Raw genomic sequence first — 21951 nt, forward strand, 5'->3', positions numbered from 1 at the left:
AGCCCAATTCGTGCATCTTCTCACATCTAGAAAAGCACTAAAATCATTAACCATGACATCTGCTCCTTGTGACTAGCAGCAACCTTCTGCCAAAATGTGTGCTTCACTGCACGTACCCCTCTTCACTAAAATCATATATAATACCTTCCCCCCTACCTCTTCGGAGCAGTTTCTCAGAGCTACCTGAAATGCTGTGTCCCGGGCTACAGTCCTCATTTTACCCCAAATAAAAGTTGACTCACAACTCACACATTGTGCATTTTTTTCAATCAACACTGACAATCCTAAAATACTTCCCTAGTCCATTTACTCCTCTCTCTTCTCTAAACTTACCATTCACATCTTCTCTTTTTCTTGTCAAAAATCTAATAGGAAAGGGCTTCCCTGATGGCGCAGCGGTTCAGAGTCTGCCTGCCAATGCAGGGGACACGGGTTCGTGCCCGGGTCCAGAAGATCCCACATGCCACAGAGCGGCTAGGCCCGTGAGCCATGGCCACTGAGCCTGCGCGTCCGGAGTCTGTGCTCCGCCACGGGAGAGGCCACAACAGTGAGAAGCCCACATACCACAAAAAAAAAAAGAAAGAGAAAAAAAAAAAAACCTGGGACATAGGAACTTCTCATTCAGAATAGGATGGAGTAGGAAGTAACAGGTCATTGCTCTATCACCCCTGTTGCAAAACAGGCCCGCGTAACGCCAAAAAAAAAAAAAAAAAAAAAAATCTAATAGGAAAAAAAGCCAAAAAAATACCAAAAAACTAACACATTCTCTATCTTCCTTATTCTCAGCTGATGACCCTGCTTTGTATTTGATTTATCATCTGTTTCCTCAAAGTGGAATGTGAGCATTGAGAGGGCAGGTATTTTTTTCTTTTTCTGGTCATTATTATATCCCCAGTCATGTGCAGAACAATTCCTGCCTAACCGGTGCTCAACAAGCAACTTAACAAATAGATGAATCAGCTTAAATGTTAACCTATGCCATTGTATGAAATGAAACAGGTGTTAGTACCAAAAGGCAACGATCTAATATTTTCTGGGTTTGTTTTGGGCAAATGACACCAACTGTATGTAATGACACTCTCTAAGAACAGATTAAAGAATTTAAAACATCAAAAAAACCTGGGGGCTTCCATGGTGGCACAGTGGTTGAGAGTCCGCCTGCCAATGCAGGGGACACAGGTTCGTGCCCCGGTCCGGGAAGATCCCACATGCCGCAGAGCGGCTGGGCCTGTGAGCCATGGCCGCTGGGCCTGCGCGTCTGGAGCCTGTGTTCCGCAACAGGAGAGGCCACAACAGTGAGAAGCCCACATACCACAAAAAAAAAAAAGAAAGAGAAAAAAAAAAAACCTGGGACATAGGAACTTCTCGTTCAGAATAGGATGGAATAGGAAGTAACAGGTCATTGCTCTATCACCCCTGTTGCAAAAAGTAAAAATACACTATATAATTTGAAAAAAACTTATTTTTACAAACATCACGTATCTGGTAAAGCAGAGAGAACTAAGTAAAATAAACCAGAGAGGGATGAGCCATTCAAAGGTGAAAAGGCCATGACAGCTGCCTCTTAGACCTCAGAATCTTACCCAATTCTGTGAGCACATGAATTGAGGGATAGTACCCTGGAAAATAAATGACAAATTCTGGAGAATGGGTGGGCTGGCGCAACACTTTGGAAACTTCAGGATCCCTAAATATGCGGTGGTATTTTCCTCATGGTGTATTTGCTGTATCTGGAGACTGCATGGGAAGTTAAGGAGCTTCTAAAAGTCAGACCAAAATCTCCTACAGTATTGAAGTATTTCAGAGACAAAGTCTTGCTTGAGGAAAAGAGCCTACTTCAAACACATGGCCCATCTAGACATTTGCCAAATTTGAAAGTGGCATGGGGTAAGAGTCTGAAGGTCAGAATAAATCTCTCACAGTTGACAGAGTAAGTCCAAACCAGGTTCCAGCTAGTTTTCCTTCATGACATTTGAAACCAGAAGTAGGTTGAATCTAATTAAAACTGCAACCCAGCCTTGTCCTAGTTCAATTCCTGATTGGACCAAAAGAAAAGGGAAAACCCTCTCTGGAGTGAAAATAACATAATAACATCATTCTCTATGTTATTTTTATTCATGATATTTGTCATACAATAAAAATTGAGACATTTGGAAAAGTAGGAAGGTGTGATCACTAATCAGAAGAAAAACAGAGAGACACACACAGATGGTTCAGGTGTTATAATTAGCCGACAAGACTTTAAAATAAATATTATCAATATGTTAAAGAAAGCATAGGGGAAAAAAGACAAAACAGTGGGAAATTTCAGTGCAGAACTGAAAACTATAAGAATGAATCAAATGATTATTCCTGAACTAAAAGAGACAATATTTGAAATTAAGACTCATTGAATGGGCTTAACATCAGAACAGATACAGCAAACAAGACAAATGAACCTGAAAGCAAGTGAGTAGAGAATATCCAAATTAAGCACAAAAAAAACCCTAAGAATGGAAGAAACAGGACTGAACATAAAATGAATGTGGGACACAGTCTAAGATATATGTAATTGGAGTCCCAGAAGAAGTGATAGTGAATGGGGCAAAAGAAATATCTACAGAGATTATGCTTAGAACTTTCCAAAATTGATGAAAGATATCAATCAAGATTTCAGAAGCTCAGTGAATCCCCAACAGGATTTTACATTAATACACCCAGGTAGATCATAGCCAAACTGTTTGAAAGTGAAGTTAAGGAGAAATACTTAAAAGCAACCAGAGGGGAGGAAGAAAAGATACATTCAAGAGACCAAGATTAATAGCTGGCTGGCTTCTCAAATATAATGGAAATCAGAAAACAATGAAATAATATCTAGAGCATTGAAAGAAAAAACTGCCAAGCTAGAATTCTAACCCAGCAAATATTCTTCAAAAATGAAGGCAAAATAAAGACATCTCAGGCCAACAAAAACGGAGAGATTTAGTTATAACACACACAATCATAAGAAACACTAAAGGAAGTTTTTCGGACTAAAGAAAAATGATTCTGGATGGATACATGGATCACTAGAAAGAAATAAAGAACACAAAAAGAGTAAATTTGTGGGTAAATAAAAAGATATTTTAAAAATTAATGAGTAATAAATATTTAAAGCAAAAATAAAATAAAGTATTGAAAGGTTTACAACACAGAGAGAGGTAAACTATAAAACAACAACAACATAAAGGGCTGTTATAAGGGTCTTATATTGTTTGTGAAGTGGAAAAATAAAAATTATTTAAAAGACATGTAAAGACCTAATGGGAAAAAAGGGCAAGAACCTACACAAGACTGAATATCCAAATGAACAGTAAATATTACTTACTAGAGAAATATAAATTTAAAATCATAGCAAAACTCCACTATAGAGATACCAGAATGGCTAAAATTTAAAAAGCTGACAATATCAAGTTCTGATGGGAATATAAAGCAAGTGAAACTCATACACTATTAGTGAAACTATTGATGCAATCACTTTTTTTTTTTTTTTTGCGGTACGCGGGCCTCTCACTGTTGTGGCCTCTCCCGCTACGGAGCACAGACTCCGGATGCGCAAGCCCAGTGGCCATGGCTCATGGGCCCAGCCGCTCCGCAGCACGTGGGATCCTCCTGGACCGGGGCACGAACCCGCGTCCCCTCCATCGGCAGGCGGACTCCCAACCACTGCGCCACCAGGGAAGCCCTATGCAATCACTTTTGAAAACTCTTTGGCAATATTTTCTAAAGCTGAAAATATGCTACCCTATGACCCATAAATCCTAATCCTAGGTAGATATCCAAGAGAAATAAGTACATATGACCATCAAGAGAAATATATAACAATATTCACAGAAGCTATGTTCATAATGGTCTATATCTGGAAATAACTCAAATGTTCAACAACAACAGCTTAGATGATACGGTCTGAATACCTGTGGTCCCCCACCAAATTCATATGTTGAAATTCTAACCCCAAAGATGATGTTATTAGGAGGTGGGGTCTTGGGAGGTGTTTAAGTTACAGTTATAAGGACGGAGACCTCACGAATGGGATTAATGCCTTATAAAAGAGAACCCACAGGGATCCCTAGCCCCTTCCACCAGGTGAGGACACGGCAAGAAGGCGCTGGCTATGAATCCTCACTTGACCATGCTGGCACTTTGATATTGGACTTCCAGCCTCCAGAACTGGGAGAAATAAATTTCTGTTGTTTATAAGCCACCCAATCTGTTGTATTTTTTAAAATAAAAGTCAGGGGCTTCCCTGGTGGCACAGTGGTTGAGAGTCCGCCTGCCGATGCAGGGGACACGGGTTCATGTCCCGGTCCGGGAAGATCCCACATGCCGCGGAGCGGCTAGGCCCGTGAGCCATGGCCGCTGAGCCTGCGTGTCCGGAGCCTGTGCTCCACAACGGGAGAGGCCACAACAGTGAGATGCCCGCGTACGGCAAAAAAAAAAAAAAAAGTCAGAACTCAGATACTGGATAAATTTTTTTAGTATTTGTATACAATGTAACACTAAACAGCAGTTAAAGGAAAAGGAACTATTGATATTTACACATGGAAAACCATGTTATTAAAAAAAGAGATACAAATGAGAACATACTATATGAAACCATTTATATGAAGTTCAAAGGTAAAATTAATTAATGCTGAAAAAATTTAGGATAGTGTTTACTTCAGAGTTATAAGCTACAAACTGGGAAGGAGCATGATGGAACCTTATCCTACACTAGAAATGTTCTATATAGTGATTGGGGGGCAAGTTACATAAAAGTACACTAATATAAACATTTACGGGGCTTACAATTTAAAGTGAGTACTTGCACACTTTATGCATATCACCATTTAAAAATCAAAACTGAGTGACGTCAGTATCATGCCCCTATGGGTCATTCCTTCTTCCTCTCCCTTCGATTTACAACTAATTGGACATCCATAACTGAACAAAATTGCTTCTGCACAGCACACCAGGACACCAGAGATACATCCATATGTGTATCCAAAAGTGGGTAGACTGGACCTCAGAGGAGGCTGCAGATCCAAGGTACCGGCAACAGTGACCTCTCTAGCAGAGGAGGTAGAGAGTGAAAGTGATAAGTGGAAGTGCTGGGCTGTGAAGGCTGTGAGGGCTGCAGCTGGAGGGACCCTGTTGCTTTTCAGCAATACCCGGATTTCTGAGGGGGGGGTGGGGGAAGGGTAGGAAGGAAAGAAGGCAGACAAAGAGAAATGAAGGAATGCATTTCCTGTTGTCTGTTCACAGATTTCTGGACTCCTCCACTAAAAAGCCCCAGGTACTAAGCATACACCTCCTACACTCTGCCAACAGCTTTTACCATGCACACACTCCAAACTTTAGTGGAGGGTCATCTCTGGTAAGAGAAACCCAAATTTTGTGCTATAGCGCCACCTTCTGGAAAACAAAAGAAAGGTTTCTGATTGCCAAGCTGCTGAACTTAGAATCAAAGCAAAGCCTTACCTAAATAAGAAAGGTGTTTGCTACTTCAAATGTGATGGCAGAGGCACAGTTCATGAAACACTATGAAAAATCATGGTAACGCAGTATCCCCTAAAAATGACAATTCTCTAGGCAACCAACTCAAAGACACAGAATATTGCAATCTAACTGATAAAGAATTCAAAATAGTTGTTATGAAGAAATTCAACAAGCTACAAGAAAACTCAGAAAGGCAACTCAGTGAACTCAGGAATAAAATTAATGAACAGAAAGAGCACTTTACCAAAGAGATTGAAATTATAAAAAAAAGAACAAAACGAAAATTCTGAAGCTGAAGAATTCAATAAGTGATATGAATACTGCATCAGAAAGCACTGGAAATAGAACAGATCAGATGGAAGAAAGAATAAGCCATATGGAGGAAAGGAATTTAGAAATGATTCAGGTGGAAGAGGAAAGAGAACTAAGTTTTTTTGTTTGTTTCTGTGGTACGCGGGCCTCTCACTGTTGTGGCCTCTCCCGTTGAGGAGCACAGGCTCCAGACGCACAGGCTCAGCGGCCAAGGCTCACGGGCCTAGCCGCTCCGCGGCATGTGGAATCTTCCTGGACCGGGGCACGAACCCGTGTCCCCTGCATCGGCAGGCGGATTCTCAACCACTGCACCACCAGGGAAGCCCTCTTTTTTTTTTTTTAAGTGAAGAAACCCTACAAGAGCTATCAGACTCCATTTAAAAAGCCAAAATAAGAATAATGGGTATACCAGAAGAAGAGAGGGAGAAACGGGCAGAGAGTTTATTTAATGAAATAATACCTGAGAACTTTCCAAACCTAGGGGAAAAAACCGGACATACAAATCTATGAAGCCAACAGAACACTTTGCTATCTCAATGCAAAAAAAAGACCTTTTCCAGCACACATTATAATGAAACTGTCAAAAGTACAGCGGAAACTAACACAACATTGTAAAGCAACTATACTCCAATTTAAAAAAAAGTCAATGCTAAAGAAAGAATTTTAAAGGCAACCAGGGAAAAAAAGAAAGCATCCTACAAAGGAAGCCCCATTAGGCGATAAGCAGATTTCTCAGCAGAAACTCTATAGGCCAGGAGAGAGTGGAATAACATGCTCAAAGTATTGAAAGATAAAAGTTGCCAGCCAAGAATACTCTATCTGGCAAAGTTATTCTTCAGATATGAAGGAGAAATAAAGGCTTTTCCACATAAATAAAAGCTGAGGGAGTTCACCACCACTAGACCTGTCTTACAAGAAATGCTGAAAGGAGCTCTCCAAGCTGAAACAAAAAGTTGAAAGTACACAAAACTCTGATTAAGGTGATAAATAGACAGAATTAGAAAATTGTAACTGTATTTTACAATAGTGTGTTAAACAATTATAGCATAAATGTTAAAGAAAAAGAGCATTAAAAATTACTGTACTACAATTTGGTAGCAAATTCACAGCATGAAAAGCGATCATCTGTGACATCAAAAATCTAAAAGGAGATGTAAAAGGATGAAACCTTTACAGGTGAATGAAGATAAGTTGCTATAGGCAGAAAAAGGACTATTTTACCAATTAGATATTTTATGTAAACCTCATGGTAAAGACAAAGCAAAAATCTAAAGGAGAGACATGAGATGTAAAAAAGGGGACAGTGAGCAAATCACCATGGAAAATCATCAACTTACAAAGGCAGACAACAAAAAGAAGGGAAAAAAAAAAAGAACCAATGGAGATACAAAATAACCAGAAGGCAAAAGACCAATGGCAATAGTAAGTCTTACATACCAATAACCACCCTAAATGTAAATGGATTGAATTCACCAATCAAAAGGCACACAGTAGATGAAAAAAAAAATCAAGTTCCAACTATATGCTGCCTACAGGAGACTCATTTCAGCTCTAAAGACAAGTAAACTCAAAGTGAAGGGATGGAAGATGATATTCCAAGCAGAAACCAAAACAAAGTGGGCGTGGCTACACTTATATCAGACAAAATATACTCAGGCCAAAGACAGTAACAAGAGACAAAGAAGTCATTATATATGATGATAAAGGGGTCAACAAATCAAGAAGATATAACAATTGTTAATATATATGCTCCAAACACCCGAGCACCAAAATATATTAAGCAAATACTAGCAAACCCTAAGAGAGAAATAGACAACAACAGAATAATAGTAGGGGACATCAATATGCCACTATCAGCAATGGATAAATTGTACAGCCAGAAAATCAATAAGGAAGTGCTGGAACTGAACCATCTTTAGAACAAACAGATTTAAGAGACATATACAGAACATTCCTTCCAGCAGCAGCAGAATACACATTCTGCTCAAGTGCACACAGAACATTCCCCAGGATAGATCATATGACAGGACACAAAACATATCTTTACAAACATAATATTGAAATCATACCAACTATCTTTTCTGGCCACAGTGGTATGAAAGTAGAAAGCAGTAAAGAGAGGAAAGTAAGAAGACCTACAAATATGTGGAAGCAAAACAACATTCTTCTGAACAACCAATGGGTGAAAGAAGAAATCAAAAGAGAAAAAATCTCAAATTAAAATGGAAATATGACATATCAAATTTGTGGGATGCAGCAAAAGCAGTTCTGAGAGGAAAGATTACAGCAATGCATATATTAAGCAATTAGAAATACCTCAAATAACCTAACCTTACACCTCAAGGAACTAAAAAAAGAAGAACAAATTAAGCCCAAAGCTAGCAGAAGGAAGGAAATAACAAAGTTCAGGGCAGAAATGAATGCAATAGGACAAGAAAAACTACAGAAACGATCAACAAAACTAAGCTGTTTTTTTGAAAAGACAAACAAAAGTGACAAAATATCTAGACTAAGAAACAAAGAGAGAAGACTCAAATAAATAAAATTAGAAATGAAAGGGGAGACATTACAAGTGATGCTGTAGAAATACAGATGCTCATAAGAGACTACTATGGACAAGTGTATGCCAAGAAATTACATAACCTAGAAGAAACTAACAAATTTCTAGAAACACAACCTATCAAGATTGAATCACGAGGAATTAGAAAATCTGAACAGACCAATAATGAGTAAAGAGATTGAGTCAATAATCAGAAACTTCCCAACAAAGAAAACCCCAGGACCAGATGGCTTCACTGGTGAATTCTACCAATCATTTAAAGAATAATTAACACCAATCCTCCTCAAACTTTTCCAAAATACTGAGGAGAAGGGAACACTTCCAAACTCATTCTATGAGGCCACCATTACCTTGATACCAAAACCAGATAAGGAGACCACAAGAAAACTACAGTTGACCCTTGAACAACACGTTTTTGAACTGCACAAGTCCATTTATACACGAATTTTTTTCAGTAAATGTGTACTACAATATTACATGATCCCCAGTGGTTGAGTCTGCAGATGCAGAACCATGGTTTCAGAGGAATGACTGTAAAGTTATATGCAGATTTTTGACTGCACGGGGCTTGTGCCTCTAACCCCTGTGTTGTTCCAGGGTCAGCATTAACCAATATCCCTGATGAATACAGATGTAAAAATTTACAGCAAAATATTAGCAAACCAAATTAAAGAACACATTGAAAGGGTTATACGGGGCTTCCCTGGTGGCGCAGTGGTTAAGAATTCACCTGCCAATGCAGGGGACACGGGTTAGAGCCCTGGTCCGGGAAGATCTCACATGCCACGGAACAACTAAGCCTGTGCACCACAACTATTGAGCCTGTGCTCTAGAGCCCGCAAGCCACCACTACTGAGCCCATGTGCCACAGCTACTGAAGCCCACATGCCTAGAGCCCATGCTCCACAACAAGAGAAGCCACTGCAATGAGAAGCCCACACACCGCAACCAAGAGTAGCTCCTGCTTGCCGCAACTAGAGAAAGCCCGTGTGCAGCAACGAAGAACCAACGCAGCCAAATTAATTAATTAATTTTTTAAAAGAGTTACAAGTTTCATTGTAATTTTTAAAAAGAGTTACAAGTTTCAATGTATCAATGTATAGATACATTCCTTCATTCACTAAAGGAATGTATACATTGTATATAACGTATAAACATTATTGCAACCATTGTATATAAGTAAAATACATTGTATATAACATTTTTTGGAGAAAATAAAGCAGGAAAGTGGGAGGGGTGGGGGTGGTGGGATGAGGTAAGGCAGGGAAATCAGTTAGGAAGCTATTGCAATAATACAGATGAGAACTGAGAAAATATGGCAGGGCATCATACAAAGTGCAGTAGGATAAGAAGGGTTCCATTTTTCTTGGTAGTTCTATTTTCCTCTCCCAGAGGTATTTATTCCCACACTTTTATATACATACATATATACCTGTGGGAAACAAATGCTATTTTGCTGTTTACTGTTAATTGTGTGAGTTTACATAAATGGCATTATACTGTATTCTGTATAAATTTCTACAACTTGCTTTTTTCCATTTAATAAAAAATTTCTTTTCAAGATAAAACAACCACTTATAATAAATAGTATCTACACTGTGAGTCCAATACAAAAAGGGAAAATATTATCTTTAAAATATATTTACCTTGAAGCTTTCTACTAAGTTCAAGTTTTTCCTGTTCAAGGCGTTTAATTCTTCTTTCATAAGCTTCGGTTGCTAAGTTGTTATCTAGAGTTCTCTGAACATTAACATCGAGATCCAGCGGAGCGGGACCAGCTGTAACTCTTAAACAGCTCCGATCAGACAGAACACTGAAAAAAATGGGAAAAAATGTGGGTTTACACTGAAACAGTAAGTTTGAAGAGAAAAAGATAACCTTTTGAAATTGTTCATTTAAAACATCATTTGAACATCTAGTTATAGCTAGCCATCTGGAGTGATTACAAAACATATTTTTTTGAAAAATCACCATAAACAACTCTTTAGAAGCATTTTTGAAAATGAAAACTTAAATAGCCCAAACTGTCTTGAATTTATTTTAATAACCACAAATTATAAGATGAAGTTTGCTGAAGGGTTAGTGGTAGCTTAAAACAATGTGACCACCTAAGTGAAACAGTAGTCAAAAGCACCAACCATGGTCCTCTTTGGAATTCAAAAGTGAAATGCCTTCATAAGCTACAAGGATATACTGTTCAACACAAAGAATATAGCCAATATCTTATAATAACGATAAATGGAGTATAACCTTTAAAACCTTTAAAATTGTGAATCAGTCATAACTTATATTGTACATAAACTGTATATGTCAATTAAAAAAACTTTTAAGTGAAATGCTTTCTTTAATTCGATACAATTTAATTAAAAACATTTGAAGTGCCGGACATTCAGCAGTGAGCAAAATGCACAACACTTGCCCATATGGAGCAAGTTTTATATTCCAGTGGCAGAGACAAAAATAAACAAACAAGTAAAATATTCAATACATTAGACAGTGTTATATGCTAAGGAGAAAACATCAAGCAAGAAAGGGGGAACTGAAGTATTAAAGTGGAGTAAATAAAAAATGTAGATAAAGTGGTCAGGAAAGTCATCACTCAGAAAGTAACTGAATAAGTCCAGAAGGAATAAGGGGACCTGCCAAGGAAATATGAGAGGAAGGAGCATTCCCGGCAGATGAAATAGAAGTACGAAAGCCCCATCAACTATACCGCAATAAAATAAATGAAAAAACAAAGAAAAAAGAAGTGCAAAAGCCCCCAGACCAGAGTATGTCTGGCACGTTCACGGGCCGGAAAGGAGACCTGTGTGGCTGTGAAGTGAGCAAGGGGAAGAATAGTAGGAAATAGAATCAGAAAGATAAAGCGAGCCAGTCTTGTAGGGCCCTATAAGAACTCTGGAGTTAAGATATGAAGCCACTGGAGTTGGGGGCAGTGAGAACTGGTCCTGAACAGGGGAGTGACATACTCTTGACTTGTCTTTTAGCAGGTTCACTCAGATAGGTTCAGAGAAATATAAGAAATGATGTTACAAACATCGGAAATAGGTGATTAAGAGAGATTTTAAGTAGAAGTGAGGAGAGAGGCCTCAGCTGAAGATACACATTTAGGAGTCATCAGCAAATAATACCAGAGCACCAGAGTACAAACAAAAAAGATCCAAAGATGAAGTGACAGGACACAGGGAGATTAGGAGGAATGTGGAGAATGAGAAGGGGTGGCCAGAAAGGTAAGGAGAAACAAGGCAAGTGCTCTGGAAGCTAACAGGAGAGAGTGTTTTAATGGGAAGGAGCCGGGACAAATGAGATGAGACTAGGCAAATAAGTCAGACTAGGACTGAGAAATGATTGCTAAACTTAGCAACGTGGAGGTCAGTGGTGACATGGATAAAAGCAGTTTGCATGAAGTGATGGGAGCACAAACCTGACTGGAGTGGTGCCAAGAAAGAAGAGTATGAGAAAAATGGACAAAGTACAGACAACAATTTGAAGTAACTCTCCTACAATTAAGAGCAGAAAAATGGTTGGTAGCAGGTAAAGAAAGTTAGATTAACAGTTTTTAGATTTTGCTTTAAGATGGGAGAAAAAACTGCATGTTTGTGAGCTGATGGAAATGACCTGTTATGCAAATGACACAGAAAGGGAAAAATTTATGATGTAACAGCAATGCGCTAGAGTAGGAAAGAGAAGACAGAAGGGATGTGGCTTAGCTAGGGAGATCACACCATCATCCATAAAAAGAAGGCTACGTGGGTCCAGCAGTGTGAAGGTGGTAAATGTGCTGATGGGAACTTGGGGAAGTTGTCTGCTGAACGCTTCAACCTCTCTGTGAAAGAGGAAGCGAGATCATCAGGTGAGACTAAGTATGACAGGGGTTTTAGAGGAAAAGTATAAAGTATGAAATAGTTACCTAGGAGAGTGGAAGAGTGAATACACTAGGGTAACACAGTATATTTGCCAGGCAGCAATAAGTGGCACCTGAGGTTGGTAATCATGAACTTAAAGTGAGACCAGTAAGAATGGACAGATATTTTTCTCTAGACACTTTGAACTGCACAGGTATAGGCAGAAAACGGAACTGTAATAATGAATGTCAACTTAGCAAAACCAGTGTTACAGAATAACAGACAGTCAAGGAACTGAGGGGGCACCCAAGGAGTGACTATAGTCATTCTCAATGATATTTAAGGAAAGGTAAGGAGGAAAGAGAAGATATGAGTGGAATGAGGGTCACTGAAAAGAATGTTAAGATCAGTGGGTTGAAAGTTCTGATGCTTGACACCTAGAAAATATTTATTCAATAGCATGGGACTCTTCTAATTCCTGCCCCATTGCTAAGAGTTAGATTCTGAGCTCTCTCATTTGTCCTCCAAAATGAGTTAAGATTCTTATATGTTCTATTCACTTTGTAATGTCTAACTTTTTCCAGCAGTAGCTTTTTCTAAAAAATTTTTTACAAGGCTCTCTTATGCATTATATTTCTTAAAACCTCAATTCATTTTTAATTTGATTTAAATCATCCAAATCATGTTAACTTTTCAAACTTACCAGCTACTAGTATATGTAAAACCAACAAATGGCAGATGGTGACCAGAAAATGCAGTATGTGTTGGTGGGGGCATTGTTTCCTAAAGGAGGAAAAAACATCTGGTAAGAAATGAATAACTATAAACTGCAGGCTGGGCTATAAATATTACCTGTCAATAGTAAATAGGTGACTGATCAATTTAGAAACATTGCTAAGTTTGGTACAGACATTTAGTGATAAAAAATTTAGACCATAAATATTGCTATTGTAGAATTCTAATAAAATGAAAAGAAAGATTTAAAGTCTGACGGATATTGAGAGTAGAATCATTATTCACGTATTCCATAACTGCAAATTTGCCTAGTCGCTAAAATTTATTTGTAGCCCAAAATCAATATTCACAAATACTTTTGTAGTCATTTGCAGACACTTGCAGAGCAAAGAAAAATTTGAGCTGCCCTACGCACATGTTACCAGCTCGAGTTGAACAAGGAGACATATATGCCTTCTTGTTTCAGCTCTCATACTATAAACAAGTGGGTTTTTTTCAATGTCTACATGTGCCACATTTTTCTCATTTTTGTGTTTTTTACAGGTGATTTTGCTATCTAAAATGGCCTCCAAGAGTAGTGCTGAGATGCCATCTATTGTGTCCAAACAAGAAGGCTGTAATGTGCCTTACAAAAAAAGGGTGTTAGACACGCTTCATTCCAGCATGAGTCACAGTGCCGTTGGCCATGAGTTTGACATCAATGAATTGACAATATATGTTAAATAAGGTGTCTTTAAATAGAAACACACATCAAACAAGGTATTGTGTGGCTGATGTATTGTACTGATTGGTTGATGAGAACATTGTGACCAGAGGCTCACAGGAACCTGACTGTGTATTTCCCCTAGGAGCAATGGTTCAGGATTCACTAATACAGTATTTGCAGCAACTTTACTGAACATAACTACAGCAAACAGTCAGAATCAGCTTTACTGTGTATATAATTTGGAATGACTCACAATTCCTGTTAACAGTAAATGTAATTCTTGTAATTAAAAAAACTGAGGAGGAAACTCCATTTAATTCTTTCTTGTGAGGTTCAGTAAGGAAAGTATAAGAGAAGTTCTTATCTGTCTTGAATATGGTACTTAACTGAACAGTGAAAAGTAAATTCTTAGTGCAGAATTAAACCCATAAGAAATAAAATAACTAAATAAAAATGAAAGTTCAAAATAAGAAGGCTAAGGACCTACTGTATAGCAGAGGGAACACTTCTCAATACTCTGTAATGACCTATATGGGAGAAGAATCTAAAAAAGAGTGGATATATGTATGTGTATAACTGATTCACTTTGCTATACAGCAGAAACTAACACAACCCTGTAAATCAAGTGTACTTCAACAAAATTTTTTAAAAAATTAAGAAGGCTAAAAAGACAAAAAACAAAAAAAATTGTGTTATTTCCCTAAATTTTAATTTAATATAACCTAATGGTTTAGAGCAGAGGTTGACAAACTATGCTGGCCTGCTTTGGTATGGCCCACAAACTAAAAATGGAGGACTATTTGGCTAATGCACTGGTCAGCCACCTGCCGCAAACAAAGCTATAACTTTAGGTTAATAAGGCTATAGATTTTCTCTCCCCATTCATTTCCTACCAAGTTTGCTATTTTAGTGGCAACACCACTGGGCACAGATATTTAGCTCTACAATCAAGTCAGCTCCCTCTGTCAGCAAAACGGCTGGTTTTTACAAGCAGCTCCATGCTAGCAGTTCTACTGTCCCCATTAGGCTGAGGGAAAAGTTGGGAGGGCTGTTTTTAACCAAAGTTCAACAGTATTTCATGAATAAATGCTTCTCAATTTATTTACCTTGGGTTGATTTATTAAGCCCTGAAATGGTTGTTTTTGACAATTTTGCCCAGTTTCAAGGTGGTTTTTAAGGAGAGATTTGCCAGTGTCTTCACTCTGCCATCATGAAGTCCACTTTTTAAAGCATCTAATTTGTCCTCTTTTTTTTTGCGGAACGTGGGCCTCTCACTGTTGTGGCCTCTCCCGTTGCGGAGCAACAGGCTCCGGACGCGCAGGCTCAGTGGCCACGGCTCACGGGCGCCGCCGCTCCACGGCCCGTGGGATCCTCCCAGACCGGGACACGAACCCGTGTCCCCTGCATCGGCAGGCGGACTCTCAACCACTGTGCCCCCAGGGAAGCCCCTAATTTGTCCTCTTCTTAAGAAACCTAATGACATAACTAATCTAAGAAGTAAATCTTTGAATTTTAATTTAGCTCCTAGTCATGAATAACTATGCTCACCTCAGTTAACTCTTTTAATTTCTTGATTTAGGGAGAATAAATACTGGAAGCCACGATAACTGTTTGATAATTGGTAAGGTGGTCTATAAAATTACTTTGTAACCATATTGACAAAAAAAAAGAAAAAAAAAGCAGAAGGACAGAACTTCTTTACAATGTCATACTCACAGAATTCTTTAAACAATCATCATCCACATCAAAATTTGATGTATCTGTTGGGCTACTAACTTCTGGAATGTAAGGTGCTTCACAGTTTCGAATATTATCCCAATCAATTCCACTGAAAAATGGGTGCTTCTTAAAGTCTTCTATTCCATTTTGACCAAGTCGATGTTCTCTGCTACAAATGAGCCTTCGAATAAGATCCTTAGCATTTTCAGAGACATCAGCCACTTGAGCTGGAAACTGAAACCTCTCCTAAACAGAGAATAATAGAAACAAAATATAAATCACTATTCAATTTACTAAGTAGGTTGATGTTAGCATTTACTTTCTTAAAAATACATTTTCTTTTAAAAATATCTAATAAATATATATGGTACACTGTCCTACAGCAGAAACTAATACAACATTGTAAAGCAATTATACTCCAATAAAAATTGTTTTTAAATAATAAGAATATATGGTACAAAGTACTGATACTAAAAGAGATGCAGGAATAAATTTAAAAGGATAATTTTCCTAAAAGAAGTTTTCATTTCATATGTGACTTAGTCATAGATGCACTACAGAAAGAAAAAGTTAAATGCTAAAACACCTTAAATGCTGTCAAAATGAATTCATTAAATGTAGTAGAATGTGACTCAGCATTTTAATAGTGTATATGATTGATAATGTTCATATAAGTCACATACTAATGATTAATGTTATGGAACATTTTTAAAGAATGTAATATGTACTTTACACTACGGGAGGTGCGTTACTCCTTTAGCTCATTTAATCCTCAGAGCAACTGTATAAGGTAGATACTCCTATTACTCTAATTTTATAGAAGAGGAAACAAAGAAACAGTTCAAGCAATTTGCTTGATGTCACACAACTAATAAATGGTAATAAACTGATTTGAACTGAAACTGTCTGATTCCAGAATCTGTGCTCTTAACAACCATGTTATAGTACAATGATTTCTATCTGAAATGCTTTACATGCTGTTTACAACTTTGTAGCTATTTCTTGTCTTTCAACTCTTCGTAACTACTTAGCAGATTATCTTTGCAGCCAGGTAGAAAAGCATTGACTCTATAAGACTGATTTATATATATGTGTAGCAATTAATCATAACTGTGTCACCAGAACCAATGAAAAAGAACAGACTGTCACTCCCTTTATGGGATATTCCTATTCATATTCTAGGTTTCTGCAATTGCTCACAATCTTCTGAGACTGATAATCAGACTCTTCCTCTTCTTGTACAATCTATTTCACTTGGTACTAAGTGGATTAAAGTTTATTCATTCTTTCCTGCTCTGCATCTGGACTGTTTCCAATGTTTGGTGATCATAAATAATACTGGGATAGGTATCTTTGTACATATATCCTTGTTCTACGAATATTTTCCTTAGGGTAGATTCCTAGAACTGAAGTTACTCAACCAAATGTTTTAACCATTTTTTTTAAGGCTGTCGATGCATACTTATAAACTTCTTGACAGAAGGATTATATCAATTCACATTCCTATCAACAATGTCTAACAATTTCCACCTCACTGGATTATTTACAGTAATAGTATTTACTATTTTTCTTTTCATCTTCGCCAATTTGACAGGGGGAAGAAAAGGATGCCATTCTTATTTTAATTTGCATTTTATTTATTACTATTAAGATTGAGAATTTTAAATGCATTCTAGTCATGATTATACTTATATTATAGTAGTAATGATATAAATTATCTGCTTATGATCTGTGTTAGTCTACTGAAGAGAACATTTAATTTTCTACTTATTAGCACCTCTAATGAAATACAGGAGAAGGTGAAAACTAATAATTTTATGCATAATTTATGGATCTTGATTACTCATATTTGTCATGTCCCTTATTAGCATAGAAATTAGATTGTTTATTGTTCTTGGAAAATCATTTTCTTTTTAAGTATCACATTTTAATTTTATTGAATATTATATGTATTATTTACCACATTCATTTGAAAATTAGTAAAATATACTAACTTTGTGATTCATGATTTTTCCGTATGTTTCCACCAGAGATTCTGCATAAAATGGTGTTTCTCCATAAAGCATTTCATACATACAGACCCCCAAAGACCACCAGTCACACTCAGGTCCATATCTGCCTTTTCCATCTTCCATGGCTTGAAGGATTTCAGGAGAGATATAATCTGGAGTTCCAACAGCCACTGAGGACTGTACCTGAAGAAGTTCACATTTTTAGTAAAATCTACCGTAATATATTAGAAACAAATAATAATTTTAAATTAGAAACATTTACTTAAAAATACAATAGCATTACTTCATAACAACTACAACTTCGTCATTATCTGAATTCAGCCTCCTGGTCCATATAAGTTAAAATTTATATAAGCACCATACCAACAAGTTCTCCAGATTTTTTTAACACTATAGAACGTTTATTATAGCTGTTACTTAATTGACTACATTTAGGGTAACAATATGATTTGAACACCACAGCCACTAAACCACAAATTGAATATATATTTTAGAACATTCTTATTATTGATATTATCCATCCAACACTTACATATGAAAAATGGAACTGTGAAAATTTTACAGTTAATTAGGGGGAAAAATAAAAAAGTCTGGCTAATACTATGAGCAGACTGGAGATTATTTTAAAACACCTTAATGAAAACCTAAGGAAATAAATGTTAACAATGTCCCGCAAACTACTTATCTATTTAAAAAAATTATAAAAGGGAAAAATATATATCCTTCAAAAAAATAGAGTCCCAACAGAGAAAAAGAGCTGGGCATACAATTATGGCAAGTTGGATGTAAATTAGAAAACAACAGCTAAAGAGGATCCTGGGCACATGTCTTGTAAGGTATTCCAAAGTAAAAGAAAATTGGTTCTTTATGTTTTAAGAGAACATATCAAGAAATGAACATTCTCAAGATAAAATAATGGTTAATACTCCGAGTTTTCTAGACTAAATTACCATTCTTAATAATCATTAGAATAGACTTCCTCCCTGGCAATACTGAGATTAAGTAACTTGAAAACTCTGCTACTACAAACTCTTAAAAGTACTAGATAAAATATAACAACCATTTTTATAAATACATAAATGAGCCTTTAAATAAAGAGACAGTCTTAGGGGCCCAGTAATCAAGAAATGATTGAGAACCAGGGCGATAAACATTGCAGCAGGAGTGCAGTTGGAGAAATACTGGTTTTCATTTTCTAGGTACTTACTTGGCTTTTAACATATACATAAGGACAAAAGGAAAGACCTTGAACTTATAGGACATTTGAAGTGAGAGGCTGCCCCATATAACCTTTACCCTAAAAGGCATATTGTAAGGAAAAGGTGAATTATGAAAATCTGCCACTCAGCAGAGAAAGATTAAGACATTTTGTCTATCTTGACTGTGACTGATATGTGAAAAAAATTTCCTCCTTTAGAAATTCATAACTTTAGGTCACATAGTCCCACCATTTGGAATTCTAATTCACAGGGTTTCTGTTGTTCAGAAGTTCTCAAGCCAAGAAACTGGCAAAAATACTGGCACCAGGTTAGGTGCCCCTAGAAAGCCTGGCATAACAAATTCAAAACTACCGTGGGGGACACTTGCTCAAACTTGGCCACATATAATTCTCACACATAAAAGGTCATTGAAGATGAGCTCACAATCCAATAATATAACAAAATGAGGAGACATTCTATTACCAGCAAAAGTCAGAAATCCAAACAATTAGACCTCTAACAATTATCAGTTCCACTTCATGAAACAAGTATGTTTAAAATTATTAGACATATTAAAAAATAAAAAAACATAAGAAAAAGATGAAAAAAATTAAAGAGAGGTCCTAGATATGGAAAAAACTAGTCACTGAAATAAAAGATATGAAAAAATAAATGAAATCGGATCCACTACTATACACACTGCAGTTAAACTGCAGAGCACCAAAGGCAAGAGATCTTAAAAACATTAGAGAATAAAGAGAGATTTTTCTACCAAGGAATGACAATTAGACTGACAGCTGAATTATTAATACTAACCACAGCAGTCAGAAGAAAATGGAATTGTATCTTCAAAGTGATGAGACAAAATAATTGTCAATATTATATTCCCTACCTACCTAAATTATAATACAGGAATGAGGATTAAATAAAGATATTTCCATACAAAGATTGAGTGAACTACCACTTGCAGCCCTTTCAGTTGAGCAAAAGTACTAAAGGATATACTTCAGAATTAAGAACTATAACCCAGGGCTTCCCTGGTGGCGCAGTGGTTGAGAGTCCGCCTGCCGATGCAGGGGACACGGGTTCGTGCTCTGGTCCGGGAAGATCCCACATGCCGCGGAGCGGCTGGGCCCGTGAGCCATGGCCGCTGAGCCTGCACGTCCGGAGCCTGTGCTCCGCAATGGGAGAGGCCACAACAGTGAGAGGCCCGCGTACCGCAAAAAAAAAAAAAAAAGAAAGAAAGAAATATAACCCAGATGGAAGAATGTGACACTAGAAGCAATTATGAACAAAGATATTAGTAAACTTTAACATACATCTAAATGGTTATTAATTGGATAAAATAATGACAAAGAGAAGGAGGAACAGGACAACAAAGAGTAAGATGAGGAGGAGGAGCAGGGGCAACAGAAAAAGGAGATGGAGGAGGAGGAAGGAACAACTACTTGAAGGTTGAAAAATAAGATGGAACTAAAATACCAGAAAACAACATGCTACTGAGGGAGCAGTTAGGATTACAATGTTCTAAGTTTCTTGGTTTTCTAATTTTTATTTACTGTTTAATTATCATTTTTAATTGTGGAAAAACACCCATAATATAAACCTTACCATTATAACCACTTCTAAGGGTACAGTTCAGTGGCATTAAGTACATTTACATTGTTGTGCAACCATCACCACCATCTCTAAAACTCTTCATCTTGCAAAACTGAAAATCTATTAAACAATAATTCCCCTATTCCCTCCTCCTCCCAGGCCCTGGCAACCACCACTATACTTTCCATGAATTTGACTACTCTAGGTACTTCAAGTAAGTGAAATTGTACAATAGTTCTTCTTTTGTGTCTGGCTTATACCACTTGGCATGTTTTTAAGAAGGTCTATCCTTGTTGTAGCATGTATCAGAATTTTAAGGCTAAATAATATTCCAGTGTATGTATATACCACATTTTTTTTTAATCCATTCATCCAACGATGGACACCTGAGTTGCTTACATCCCTTGACTTTTGGGAATAACCGTGCAATGAACATGGGTGAACAAATATCTCTTTGAGACCCTGCTTTAAATTCTGTGGAGCGGAACTGCTGGATCATATGGTAATTCTATTTTTAGTTTTTTGAAGAATTGCCATACTGGTTTCCACTGTGGCTACAGCCTTTTTACATCTCCATCAACAGTACACAAGGATTCCAATTTTCCCACACCTTTGCCAAAACTTATTTTTTTTTATAGTAGCCGTCCTAATAGGTGTGAGGTAGTATCTCATTATGGTTTAGATGTGCATTTCCCTAATGACTAGTGATGCTGAGCATCCTGTCATGTGCTTGCTGGCCATTCGTATATCTTCTTAGAAGAAATGTCGTTTCAAGTCCTTAGCTTATTTTGAATTGGGTTGTTAGTTTGTTACTGAGTTGTAGGGGTTCTTTATATATTCTGGATAGCAACCTCTTATCAGACATAGATTTACAACTATTTTCTCCCATTCCATAGGCTACCTTCTCACTAAGATAACTGTGTCCTTTGATGCACAGAAAATTGTTAATGATGATGTAGTCCAATTTGTCTATTTTTTCTTTTGTTGCCTATTGCTTGGTGTCACATCCAAGAAATCATTGTCAAATAAAAGTCATAAAACTTCTCCCCCACCCACTATGTTTTCTTCCAAGAGTTTTATAGTTTTAGCTCTTACATTTAGGTTTTTGATCTATTTTGAGTTAATTTTTGTAGGTGGTATAAGAAAAATTAAGTTTTTTTCTTTAATTAGGAATATGGTTGAGAAACTGATTGACTCTAGACTTTACATAAAGGATAAATGCTAAATTTTTTAAGATAAACATTAAAATATTTGAAATAGAATGTATAACTTCCAAAGAAGAAAAGAAAAAATAAAAATAAATTTGACCCAGCCAATAGAAGGCAGGGAAGAAGTGGGGTGTGGGGGAGAAGCACACATGCAAACAAACAAGCAAGACTTACAGCAAATAGAACAAGACAATATACTAGAAATAAATACAAACATATTAATAATGAAATTCATAAATGGATTAAATTCACCTATCAAAGGACAGAGTCATCACAGTAGATGACAAATAAAACCAAAATGAAAAAATTTTTAAAAAATCAGCAATAATCTGCTTAATGCACCTAAACATAAAGACAAAGAAAGGTTAAAAATAAAAGGATGGAAAAGATATACCAGGCATATGTTAAACAAAAGAAGGTTAAGGTAGCTGTATTAATATCAGTCAAATTAGACTCTAAGGCCAAGATGATGATTATGATTTTTAAAGATTTATTAACATAATTAGAAAATACCCTGGAAGAGCAATTCTGAATAATATGTAACTAACAACATAGCTACA

At 36.9% G+C, this 21951-nt stretch overlaps 1 protein-coding gene across 3 annotated transcripts in view; it reads right to left on the reverse strand.

The window, feature by feature from the left end:
• CDC42BPA (CDC42 binding protein kinase alpha) overlaps nucleotides 1–21951 on the reverse strand; it is a 270792-nt gene that overhangs the window by 139023 nt on the left and 109818 nt on the right. For all 3 annotated transcript variants that reach the window (XM_007464175.1, XM_007464176.1, XM_007464177.1), the window contains exons 6-9: nucleotides 17368–17568; nucleotides 15371–15619; nucleotides 12917–12996; nucleotides 10015–10181 (exon numbers count right to left, since the gene is read on the reverse strand). In XM_007464175.1, the coding sequence (XP_007464237.1) occupies nucleotides 10015–10181; nucleotides 12917–12996; nucleotides 15371–15619; nucleotides 17368–17568 (697 nt within the window). The remainder of the gene's footprint in view (nucleotides 1–10014; nucleotides 10182–12916; nucleotides 12997–15370; nucleotides 15620–17367; nucleotides 17569–21951) is intronic.

Source organism: Lipotes vexillifer, unplaced genomic scaffold (genome assembly GCF_000442215.2).
Source record: "Lipotes vexillifer unplaced genomic scaffold, Lipotes_vexillifer_v1.1 scaffold64, whole genome shotgun sequence".
NCBI classification, from domain to species: Eukaryota; Metazoa; Chordata; class Mammalia; order Artiodactyla; family Lipotidae; genus Lipotes; species Lipotes vexillifer.